Source organism: Ranitomeya variabilis, chromosome 3 (assembly GCF_051348905.1).
Source record: "Ranitomeya variabilis isolate aRanVar5 chromosome 3, aRanVar5.hap1, whole genome shotgun sequence".
Classification (NCBI taxonomy): Eukaryota; Metazoa; Chordata; class Amphibia; order Anura; family Dendrobatidae; genus Ranitomeya; species Ranitomeya variabilis.
The window spans coordinates 513,606,621-513,620,000 of NC_135234.1; the positions used below are offsets into that span (position 1 = coordinate 513,606,621).

At 43.5% G+C, this 13,380-nt stretch overlaps 1 protein-coding gene across 1 annotated transcript in view; it reads right to left on the minus strand.

Moving 5' to 3' along the window:
- The window catches only part of LOC143817726 (uncharacterized), a 47,644-nt gene that overhangs the window by 16,329 nt on the left and 17,935 nt on the right, over nucleotides 1-13,380 (minus strand). Inside the window, exon 2 of the mRNA XM_077299212.1 lies at nucleotides 10,113-10,239. Within this exon, the coding sequence (XP_077155327.1) occupies nucleotides 10,113-10,239 (127 nt within the window). The remainder of the gene's footprint in view (nucleotides 1-10,112; nucleotides 10,240-13,380) is intronic.

The following is a 13,380-nucleotide window of genomic DNA, read 5'->3' on the forward strand; positions in this document are numbered from 1 at the left end:
CCTCAACTGAATAAAGCTGAGCTTCTACCTTCCGGCTCTGATTAACTGCTGTTTTTAAACACATTGCTGGTTCCGGCCTACTAACGGTGTCTGCCCCTGCCTGGTGTTGCCCTCAACTGAATAAAGCTGAGCTTCAACCTTCTGGCTCTCATTAAGTGTTTTTTAAAAAACAAAATGGTGGTTCCGGCCTACTAACGGTGTCTGCCCCTGCCTGGTGTTGCCCTCAACTGAATAAAGCTGAGCTTCAACCTTCTGGCTCTCATTAAGTGTTTTTTAAAAAACAAAATGGTGTTTAGGGCCTACTAACGGTGTCTGCCCCTCCCTGGTGTTGCCCTCAACTGAATAAAGCTGAGCTTCAACCTTCTGGCTCTCATTAAGTGTTTTTTAAAAAACAAAATGGTGGTTCCGGCCTACTAACGGTGTCTGCCCCTGCCTGGTGTTGCCCTCAACTGAATAAAGCTGAGCTTCAACCTTCTGGCTCTCATTAAGTGTTTTTTAAAAAACAAAATGGTGGTTAGGGCCTACTAACGGCTTCTGCCCCTCCCTGGTGTTGCCCTCAACTGAATAAAGCTGAGCTTCAACCTTCTGGCTCTCATTAAGTGTTTTTTAAAAAACAAAATGGTGGTTCCGGCCTACTAACGGTGTCTGCCCCTGCCTGGTGTTGCCCTCAACTGAATAAAGCTGAGCTTCAACCTTCTGGCTCTCATTAAGTGTTTTTTAAAAAACAAAATGGTGGTTAGGGCCTACTAACGGCTTCTGCCCCTCCCTGGTGTTGCCCTCAACTGAATAAAGCTGAGCTTCAACCTTCTGGCTCTCATTAAGTGTTTTTTAAAAAACAAAATGGTGGTTCCGGCCTACTAACGGTGTCTGCCCCTGCCTGGTGTTGCCCTCAACTGAATAAAGCTGAGCTTCAACCTTCTGGCTCTCATTAAGTGTTTTTTAAAAAACAAAATGGTGGTTCCGGCCTACTAACGGTGTCTGCCCCTGCCTGGTGTTGCCCTCAACTGAATAAAGCTGAGCTTCAACCTTCTGGCTCTCATTAAGTGTTTTTTAAAAAACAAAATGGTGGTTCCGGCCTACTAACGGTGTCTGCCCCTGCCTGGTGTTGCCCTCAACTGAATAAAGCTGAGCTTCAACCTTCTGGCTCTCATTAAGTGTTTTTTAAAAAACAAAATGGTGGTTCCGGCCTACTAACGGTGTCTGCCCCTGCCTGGTGTTGCCCTCAACTGAATAAAGCTGAGCTTCAACCTTCTGGCTCTCATTAAGTGTTTTTTAAAAAACAGAATGGTGGTTAGGGCCTACTAACGGCTTCTGCCCCTCCCTGGTGTTGCCCTCAACTGAATAAAGCTGAGCTTCTACCTTCCAGCTCTGATTAACTGCTGTTTTTAAACACATTGCTGGTTCCAGCCTACTAACGGTGTCTGCCCCTGCCTGGTGTTGCCCTCAACTGAATAAAGCTGAGCTTCAACCTTCTGGCTCTCATTAAGTGTTTTTTAAAAAACAAAATGGTGGTTCCGGCCTACTAACGGTGTCTGCCCCTGCCTGGTGTTGCCCTCAACTGAATAAAGCTGAGCTTCAACCTTCTGGCTCTCATTAAGTGTTTTTTAAAAAACAAAATGGTGGTTCCGGCCTACTAACGGTGTCTGCCCCTGCCTGGTGTTGCCCTCAACTGAATAAAGCTGAGCTTCAACCTTCTGGCTCTCATTAAGTGTTTTTTAAAAAACAAAATGGTGGTTAGGGCCTACTAACGGCTTCTGCCCCTCCCTGGTGTTGCCCTCAACTGAATAAAGCTGAGCTTCTACCTTCCGACTCTCATTAAGTGTTTTTTAAAAAACAAAATGGTGGTTCCGGCCTACTAACGGTGTCTGCCCCTGCCTGGTGTTGCCCTCAACTGAATAAAGCTGAGCTTCAACCTTCTGGCTCTCATTAAGTGTTTTTTAAAAAACAAAATGGTGGTTCCGGCCTACTAACGGTGTCTGCCCCTGCCTGGTGTTGCCCTCAACTGAATAAAGCTGAGCTTCAACCTTCTGGCTCTCATTAAGTGTTTTTTAAAAAACAAAATGGTGGTTAGGGCCTACTAACGGCTTCTGCCCCTCCCTGGTGTTGCCCTCAACTGAATAAAGCTGAGCTTCTACCTTCCTGCTCTCAATAAGTGTTTTTTAAAAAACAAAATGGTGGTTCCGGCCTACTAACGGTGTCTGCCCTTGCCTGGTGTTGCCCTCAACTGAATAAAGCTGAGCTTCAACCTTCTGGCTCTCATTAAGTGTTTTTTAAAAAACAAAATGGTGGTTCCGGCCTACTAACGGTGTCTGCCCCTGCCTGGTGTTGCCCTCAACTGAATAAAGCTGAGCTTCAACCTTCTGGCTCTCATTAAGTGTTTTTTAAAAAACAAAATGGTGGTTCCGGCCTACTAACGGTGTCTGCCCCTGCCTGGTGTTGCCCTCAACTGAATAAAGCTGAGCTTCAACCTTCTGGCTCTCATTAAGTGTTTTTTAAAAAACAAAATGGTGGTTAGGGCCTACTAACGGCTTCTGCCCCTCCCTGGTGTTGCCCTTAACTGAATAAAGCTGAGCTTCTACCTTCCGGCTCTGATTAACTGCTGTTTTTAAACACATTGCTGGTTCCGGCCTACTAACGGTGTCTGCCCCTGCCTGGTGTTGCCCTCAACTGAATAAAGCTGAGCTTCATCCTTCTGGCTCTCATTAAGTGTTTTTTAAAAAACAAAATGGTGGTTCCGGCCTACTAACGGTGTCTGCCCCTGCCTGGTGTTGCCCTCAACTGAATAAAGCTGAGTTTCAACCTTCTGGCTCTCATTAAGTGTTTTTTAAAAAACAAAATGGTGGTTAGGGCCTACTAACGGCTTCTGCCCCTCCCTGGTGTTGCCCTCAACTGAATAAAGCTGAGCTTCTACCTTCCGGCTCTGATTAACTGCTGTTTTTAAACACATTGCTGGTTCCGGCCTACTAACGGTGTCTGCCCCTGCCTGGTGTTGCCCTCAACTGAATAAAGCTGAGCTTCAACCTTCTGGCTCTCATTAAGTGTTTTTTAAAAAACAAAATGGTGGTTCCGGCCTACTAACGGTGTCTGCCCCTGCCTGGTGTTGCCCTCAACTGAATAAAGCTGAGCTTCAACCTTCTGGCTCTCATTAAGTGTTTTTTAAAAAACAAAATGGTGTTTAGGGCCTACTAACGGTGTCTGCCCCTCCCTGGTGTTGCCCTCAACTGAATAAAGCTGAGCTTCAACCTTCTGGCTCTCATTAAGTGTTTTTTAAAAAACAAAATGGTGGTTAGGGCCTACTAACGGTGTCTGCCCCTCCCTGGTGTTGTCCTCAACTGAACAAAGCTGAGCTTCCACATGCTGGCTTTCGGCCTATACTATCAGATATTAAACTGCATTTGGCCTACTAGTGTGGTTAGGCCCTTGAAACAGTGTCTGCTGCTCTTGGGTTTGCTACTCCACTGAACAAAGCAATGCCGCCTGTTTAGTCCTGTTACCAATTTTGATCTGCATTTAGCCTACTTTATTCTTTGGCCCTATATCTGTTTCCTCATCATCCTGCCCATTGCCCAGCCACTGCTAGATGAGTCTGCTGGTACATTGACCTAGACCACTACATTCCCCTTGTACTCTACACAGCCAGAATCTGACCCTGCTGAAAGTAAGGTTCCCCTTCCCGCATATTATACCACCTTACACAGGGACAAAGAGGAAGGTGCAGATGAAAGTGCAGGTTCCTTCATCAGGTGGGGGGGCATACTCGTTGGCGACGTCACTGGCACAGGGCCACTCAGAGTACGCAAAAGTGTCACTGCTGGTGGGAGGCGCCCCCGCCATGCAAACACACCGCCGTACTTTGAGGGGCCCTGTGCCAGTGCCAATGCGAACGAGTGGGCCCCCCCTGCTTGCTCAGGATCACAGCACTTGCAACGTTGAAATACTTACCTCTCCCTGCTCCACCGCCATGACGTAGTCCATGTTTCCTGGGCCCACTAAAACCTTGAACCAGCCCTACCCCCACAACTTTTGCCAAATGACCCCCAATTTCCAGTGCCCAACTATTATTATAAAGTTAATTAAGATTGACAAGCTTCAGAAAACAAGAATGGATGTTTTTGGCAGTAAAATGTGCACTGTAGGTGTTTTCCTGGCCTCCACTCACTGCCGGCTATGCTTCCCCATTGACTTGCATTGGGTTTCGTGTTTCGGTCGATCCCCGACTTTTAGCGATAATCGGCCGACTTCACTCGACTCGACTCTGGACTAAATCGGGTTTCACAAAACCAGACTCGATCTTAAAAAAATGAAAGTCGCTCAACCCTACCCTCCACAAACTTGTGAACAGCACTCATACATGGTCAACATGGGGAAGACAAAGGAGCATTCCAAGGCCATCAGAGACAAGATCGTGGAGGGTCACAAGGCTGGTAAGGGGTACAAAACCCTTTCCAAGGAGTTGGGCCTACCTGTCTCCACTGTTGGGAGCATCATCCGGAAGTGGAAGGCTTATGGAACTACTGTTAGCCTTCCACGGCCTGGACAGCCTTTGAAAGTTTCCTCCCGTGCCGAGGCCGGGCTTGTCCAAAGAGTCAAGGCTAACCCAAGGACAACAAGGAAGGAGCTCCGGGAAGATCTCATGGCAGTGGGGACATTGGTTTCAGTCAATACCATAAGTAACGTACTCCACCGCAATGGTCTCCGTTCCAGACGAGCCCGTAAGGTACCTTTACTTTCAAAGCGTCATGTCAAGGCTCGTCTACAGTTTGCTCATGATCACTTGGAGGACTCTGAGACTGACTGGTTCAAGGTTCTCTGGTCTGATGAGACCAAGATCGAGATCTTTGGTGCCAACCACACACGTGACGTTTGGAGACTGGATGGCACTGCATACGACCCCAAGAATACCATCCCTACAGTCAAGCATGGTGGTGGCAGCATCATGCTGTGGGGCTGTTTCTCAGCCAAGGGGCCTGGCCATCTGGTCCGCATCCATGGGAAGATGGATAGCACGGCCTACCTGGATATTTTGGCCAAGAACCTCCGCTCCTCCATCAAGGATCTTAAGATGGGTTGTCATTTCATCTTCCAACAAGACAACGACCCAAAGTGCACAGCCAAGAAAACCAAGGCCTGGTTCAAGAGGCAAAAAATCAAGGTGTTGCAGTGGCCTAGTCAGTCTCCTGACCTTAACCCAATTGAAAACTTGTGGAAGGAGCTCAAGATTAAAGTCCACATGAGACACCCAAAGAACCTAGATAACTTGGAGAAGATCTGCATGGAGGAGTGGGCCAAGATAACTCCAGAGACCTGTGCCGGCCTGATCAGGTCTTTTAAAAGACGATTATTAGCTGTAATTGCAAACAAAGGTTATTCCACAAAATATTAAACCTAGGGGTTGAATAATAATTGACCCACACTTTTATGTTTAAAATTTATAAAAATCTGCAGGGGGTTGAATACTACTTGTAGGCACTGTATATATATATATATATATATATATATATATATATATATATATATATATTTCACTATTACATACAGCGCTAGATTGCAGAAAGGCCTGTAATTAAATTCCCGTTTTTTTATATCTCCTCTCTTCTCTTATATGGAATAAGGCTACGTTCACATGTGCGTTGTGCGCCGCAGCGTCGGCGCCGCAGCGCACAACGCAAACTAAAACGCAGCAAAACGCATGCTAAAACGCTGCGTTTTGCGCCGCATGCGTCCTTTTTGGCCGAAAGTTGGACGCAAAAAAAATTCAACTAGAAGCGTTTCTTGCGTCCAACGCTTGCGGCCATGCGGCGCAAAACGCAGCACAACGCATGTCCATGCGCCCCCATGTTAAATATAGGGGCGCATGATGCATGCGGCGCCGCTGTGGCGCCCGACGCTGCGGCGAGGACCGCAAATGTGAACGTAGCCTAACATACAGTAAACCATGTCATTTTTTGGAGGGGGACATATTTGGGCGCTAAAGCTATTAAAGGGTTAAATCACAGGAAAAAATGGCGTGGGCTCCCGCGCAATTTTCTCCGCCAGAGTGGTAAAGCCAGTGACTGAGGGCAGATATTAATAGCCAGGAGAGGGTCCATGGTTATTGGCCCCCCCGTGGCTAAAAACATCTGCCCCCAGCCACCCCAGAAAAGGCACATCTGGAAGATGCGCCTATTCTGGCACTTGGCCACTCTCTTCCCACTCCCTGTAGCGGTGGGATATGGGGTAATGAAGGGTTAATGCCACCTTGCTATTGTAAGGTGACATTAAGCCAGATTAATAATGGAGAGGCGTCAATTATGACACCTATCCTTTGTTAACCCTTGCACATGAAAAGGGTTAATAAAGACAGACAAATGATTTCAAAATTTTAATGAAATAAAGACACCCAGTTTTTGACCACATTTTATTAAACTGGTAATCCAAGGGTAAAAAAAAAAAATTGATTTACAAAGGAACCGGTGCTAATGCACCTGTTCCCTTGTAAACATAACTGCACATGACATATTTCATCTCTGCGCAGCCTCAGCGGCTGAACGGAGATGAACAGATAGCATGAGAAAAAATTTCCCACGCTCCAGAGTTCATCTCCGGTCAGCCGGAGAGTCCGCGCAGCCGCAGTGAGTACCGAACGAGTTCACCCGAACAGCGCGAGCTGCCTTCGGGAGAACTCGGTATACAGTGAACGGGATCGCTTTACGATCCCGTTCATTGTATCGGCGGCCGCGGTTTAGAGCAGCCGCATGTTATGCGGCTGCTCTAAACTCAAGATCCTCGTGGGACACTCGTTTAATTGGATGCTGCGGAGGGTAGGTATACATTGTGGTTTGTTTTTTTACTTTTTTTCTGACGAGGGATTCGTGGAATTGGGCGTTTAGGTGAGTACGGGTTTTTGTTTTTTTATTTATTTTAGGTGGCGATCGGCGGGGACAGGTATATATAATTTATTTCCACAGGTAACCACTGGCCACCAATGAAAATGAATTTAATGGACTATTAAAAAATAGGGACACGACAGGGGGATAATTGAATTTAGTGATTTTTACCACTGGCCACCAATGTAAACACTGGCCACCAATGTAAACACTGGCCACCAATGTAAACACTGGCCACCAATGTAAACACTGGCCACCATTGTTTTTAATAAGGGGACATTTTGTGGGGGAAATTTGGTTACATTTTACTAGGAAATTTAGGATGAGGGGGCCACAACAACATTTCGGGGACGTACATAACAGCAGGGACAGTTCGATGGGAAATACTGCTCCCATCGAGCTGAGCCTGCTGCAACGACTTGGAGGGAACAGACAAAGGCCGATGGGTGTAGTCTCATCGGCCGATGTCCGAACACACGCACACACACATATATACACAGACACACACACATATATACACAGACACACACACATATATACACAGACACACACACTCTTACCACACTTATCATCTGCACCACATCCAGGCTCATGCGATCGTAGCACTCCATGCCGGCAGCTATAAGCAGGAAGACGGGAATGTGGGAGTTTCCGCTTCCTGGATTTTATGGGATATGCATGCATGGCATGATGGGATGGCCATTATGGGATGGACATTGTGTTGTCACTTCCTGTTTTACCGCAAAAATAACGTTAGAAATCCGCATTTTTTTATATGTTTGCGGATTTCTAGCGTTTCAATGCAAGGCTATGTGTGCGGGAAATCAGCGATTCCGCAAAATTAATGAACATGTTGCTTTTTTTTCCGCGAATCGTTTCTTTCGCGGAAAAAAACGCAACGTTTGCACTATTTTTGCGGAATCCATAGAAATGATTAGGAACTATATGTAAGCTTTTTTTACGTTTTTATCGCGATTTTATAGCGAAAAAAACGCGAAAAAAACGCGAAAAAACCTGAACGTGTGCACATGGCCTTACTATTTTCAAAGTGACCACAACATACAGTAAATGGCTGTGGGTTAACATATGATAACAGGTATTAAGAAACAACCTGTTTAATAACACATTGCATTGTTTGACTTTTTATGGTTTTGAAATAAAAAATATATGCTGTCCAAAAATTATCCCTTCCTGGGGCAGGCTGATGCCTGCCTGATCTTTGTTTATACACATAAAGTTTATATGGAAAAATATACATACATAGAGAGCCTTGAAAAAGAATTTAGACCTATATATATCTTCCCTCACAATCTCCGATCCTCCCAAGACCTCCTACTCTCCTCCATACTTATTCGTTCCTCACACAACCACCTCCAAGATTTCTCCCGAATATCACCATCCTCTGGAATTCCATGCCTCAACACGTCCAATTATCCACCACCCTCGGATCCTTCAGACGGAACCTGAAAACCCATCTCTTCAAGAAAGCCTACAGCCTGCAATAACCATTCTGCCGCCTTGCCATCGCCAGGGCCGCCGCCTCGCCATCGCCAGAGCCGCCTCCTTGCCCCCTACCTTCTGCCTCTTCCCCACTATCCCATAGAATGTAAGTCTGCAAGGACAGGGTCCTCTCCCCTCTGTACCAGTCTGTCACTGTAAACTTGTTTACTGTAAACAATATCTATAACTCTGTATGTGACCCCTTTCTCATGTACAGCACCATGGAATTAATGGTGCTATATAAATAATAATAATAATACCCCGTGAAACTTTCCACATTTTTGCATGCTACACCCACAAGCTTAAAAAAATGTTATTGGATTTTATGTGTTATACCATCACAAAGTAGCAAGTATTTGCAAAGTGTAGAGGAAATGATACATGGATTTCAAAATATTTTAAAAATATGAATCTGAAAATTGTGGAGGTGTCAAAATTATCACCAGGCCTGGATACTATGGTATATTGTCATTGCTGCTAGTCAAAACATTAACTCAGTGGACAATGAAAACATAAACTATTCAATTCCATAGCCATAATTGGAGCTCCACATGTCCTTGCCGCTCAATGATAATTTCAAGGTGAGACCCACCATGGTTTCTGCCATATGAGAGTACAAAACAGAGATATGGAAAGATTGTGGCCAATCAGTATCTTCTATTCTATCTGTCCAATTGTCCCTTTCTGGTATCAGCAACAGGTTTCTTGTTTGGAAAGTGATGAAGCAATGGCTTTAACAAGTCATCCAAAAATTATTCATTTTTGGCAGTCATTTCATGTTTCTTATACTTACCATATGTGCAGTAGGATTTACAGCAGCAGTACAGTATAGAACACAATTTACAGGCAGTAGATGTGCTGGAGTCCAAAGGAAGTGGCATTGTCAGCAGTCCAGTATAGAATGTAATGGTCTGATAGTAAATGTTCAGCTTTTTACTATACAGCCCCACAGTAAAGAAAACAATAGATAAGAAAGATAAATGTGGCTGTCAAGTGGGAGTAGCAAGGTATAGACCATGATGGACGGGCAGGAGATGTCTGCCTGTGTAGGGCCACTGGCAGCAACAAAAGCATGGTGAAGAACATGATGGACAGATAGGAGTTGGTAGGCTATGTAAGGCTGTCACTGCTGGCAACCCTGAGTGCAGAAGCAGTACAATTTTACAGGTAGTAAATCTGCTCCACTGTAGTGGTGGGAGTTGTGAAACTTTAGGCATAAATCACACACCTCATACCCTATATAGTAACTTATATTGTAAAGAGCCATATGCATTGATAATTTCTTCCTCATTGGGTATTTTCACATTTTTGTGAGGATTTAGAAACAGTTTTAATAAAAAATTCAGATAAAAATATTGCTTTAAATACTGTTTGAATAAACTTTGATAGATTTTAATGGGAAATACTCAAAATAACGTGTGAAAAAAACAGCACTGTGCGAACAATAGGAATTTTTTTACAATAAAATCAGCTTTTTTTTAAAGTGTGAACTATCCTCAAACTAGTATTTGGCTTTGGGCATGAGAGTTAAATTATTCCCTATTAGGAACTTTTTTCTTCTGCCTATTGGATCATTTGCTTATACTTCACCTTTGTCAATTATGCTTTTCAGGACATCGCTCGAGTACCGCTCGCCCGAGCATTTTAGTGCACAATCATCACTGATCTCAATGGTATTATTAGGTATATATTTTTGTCTGTTTTTAAGTTTCATCCTATAAATGATCCTGGGATAACTCAATATACCCGCTCCTCCTCCTCATGTCCTTCTGGATCCTCATCCTGCTCTACATCTTCCTGCATGAGATTATTATCTACATAGGTCATCAACAGGGCGGTGTTCAAGATGCACTTGAAGCCAAAATAATTACAACTAATATTGGGGTGGCATATGGTAAATTATAGCAATTAAACATGTGTAGAAATGAGCCCTGTTTGTGTGTAATGCATACACTTTGTTATAGTCAGAGAGTAACATTTGTTTTTATTAATGCTCCTATTTTTTTTAGGAAAATTCCCCCTTCTAAAATTGAGCAACAATAAAATTCTAAGTTAGTGACAAAAATTTTAACTGCAAGGCATTATGGGGAAGCTGCACTCAATGTAATGTCATATTGTTTTTATATCTGACAAATAATGATGGCCATTTTAGATTATTCCTGAGTATTCACATTCCTTTTAATTTGATTTGACTTGATTCAGTCATCTCTAGATTAAAAGTATTATTTTCTAATGAGAGCATGAAACCTAATGTTCCTTCAGTAAAACTGGGACAAAAAATATATGGAAATGTGCCTGGTAAAAAAAAATTAAAAGAATGTAGTGCTTGCTGTCCTTCAAGCAGCTGATCAGAAGGAGCTCCAAGAATATGGATGTGTACATTTATATCAATGCAGTTATTCTCAAAGGACATGCTGCACAGTCGATTTGCACTTATTTTAATTACAATGTAAATTTACAGATATTATATTGAACTTTATAGAACACTGGAGAAGAATCAAGTCAACATAACTTACTTTTAGCACCTGGCATCCAAATATATTTCATTTCTGATCTAAGGCAAAATTATCATTAATATTTGTCAATGTGGAAAGATTGATGCTATTTTAGAGTTTAAAAGGATTTTCTCAAAATAAAAAGTTGTCTCTTTTTCGAAAGGATAGTATTCATTTCCTGATCTTTGGTGGACTGTCTGCAGGGATCCCTTGTAATTGAGAACCCCATCTGAATGAAACTGACCAAACATTGCACATCTAAACTTCAGTCATTGTCGATAGCATTGTTTGGGATAAATTGTGATCACTGGTGGTCCCAGCAGCCAGAATGACAGAGATCATTAAGATATCCTCTATTTAATGGCTAAGGGATAACTTTTTAATTTTGTAAAATTTCTTTAAATGTGAATTGAATACCTTAGGCTAGTTTCACATTTGTGTTAGAATCCGCAGCGTTTAATCCGCAACCGCAAATGCAGGAAAAAACGCATTGAAACTCGTACAAACGCAGCGTGTTTTAGATGCATACATTAACGCATTAATTTAAAAAATGCAGCGTTTTCACGCTTTTTCATGCGTTTTGCATGCGTTTGCATTTTCTGTACGCGTGGTGAAAAATTTAACAGGAACAAAATCTAGATAAACAGACACCGCTAATGGGACTACACTGGGCGTGTATTATGGGATATCTATATATAGACCCTTGGACTGCTGAAATCTTCAGTTTGCTTCTGTATCTTGTGTCATGATGGATCTTCACATGGAGAGCTTTTATTTCAACCTGGATTTAAGCATCAAGCTGTTTCTTGCCTGTGCGTTTGCTTGGGAGCAACAAAGAAATAGAGAACGACAGAGAAGACACGGCGTCTTCGTTATTGGAGACACCCCATTATTGAACTCCGGGACAGCCGTGAAGCCTATCACACACTATATGGCGAGCTTAATGCCAACCCGGACAATTTCCTTGAATATACCAGGATGTCTCAAGACTCTTTCTGGGAATTGCTTGGTCGTGTCCAAGGAGCCATCCGGAAACAGGACACCCAGCTCCGTAGAGCGATTCTAGCAGAGGAACATCTCCTGGTTACATTAATGTACATAATAATTCTAAACAAATGCCAGTCATAATAATTATTGGTCTGACATGTATTATTTGTATTTTCCTTTATGTCTTTAGCTAAAGACCACCATAAATGGAATTGATTGTAATTTTATTTTTTTATTGTTATTTCAGATTTTTGGCAACCGGAGAGAGCTTATCATCCCTCCATTTTCAGTACCGGCTTGGAATTTCCACCCTGTCTGGAATAGTTGTGGACACCTGCTGGGCTTTGTGGAATGTTCTCCGGGATGAGTTTATACCCCTACCCATGGAGGATTGAAATTGTAGAAAAATTCTGGAGCCTGTTTGATTTCCCCAACTATTTGGGAGCGGTGGATGGAAAGCACATCTGCATTATCAAACCCACCAGAACTGGATCGGAGTACTTCAACTACAAAAAATATTTTTCAGTTGTGCTCATGGCAATAGCAGATGCGGACTGTCGCTTCATCGCTGTGGACATTGGAGCTTTTGGCCGTGGCAATGACTCACAGACTTTCAAGGACTCGGATATGGGCCGACGTGTGTATGGAAGAAATTTTAATTTTCCACTGCCACAACCTCTCCCCAACACTCAAGGCCTACCGATACCATTTGTTATGGTTGGGGATGAGGCCTTTCAGATGTGTGAAAACCTACTGAAGCCAAATTCCAGTCGGGACTTGAACCACACTAAAAGGATTTATAACTACAAACTGACCAGGGCCCGAAGAACAGTAGAGTGTACCTTTGGGATTCTAGTCTCAAAATGGCGCATTCTTGCGACAGCCATTAATCTAAAAATGGAGACAGTCGATGAGGTGGTCAAAGCCTGTGTGGTTCTCCACAATTACATAATGGTTAAGGAGCGACCCAACATTGAACTGGATGAACCAGTTGCAAACCCATTGCCAGATTACCAGCATCACCTGCTGCGGTTGGCCACATGCGGCACCAAATTGCTGCCTATTTTGATTATGATATTGGACGTGTGGCATGGCAAGACAATATTGTGTAAAATTTCCTGTTGGGTTTGGGCCTGTACCAGTTATGTTTTAAATGTTAATAATATTTTTTGTTAGACCCGTAGAAGCGCGGCAGCGCGAAACTGATGTCATCTCTTGGAACCACTGTTTCTCCCTGTCATGCCCTGCTATTTTGATGTGATGTCACAATAAAGAAAGGACATTGTGCACGGATGGTGAGTGCTCTTCTTTCTTAAAGACTTTCACTTGGTCAAGGCTTTTGGTGACCTCTTGGATACGTGTGTTCATATTGTTTATGGCACTATCCAGTCGGTCACCCATCGCCTTGAGTCCATCATGAAAGACCGAGCCCAAGTGCAAAAACTCGGGCATGAGTGACCTGTCCGAGGCATAAGGAAAAGAAAGAAAACAGAGACAGAAAACTGGCATGAATATTGAAAGTCAAGAAAAAC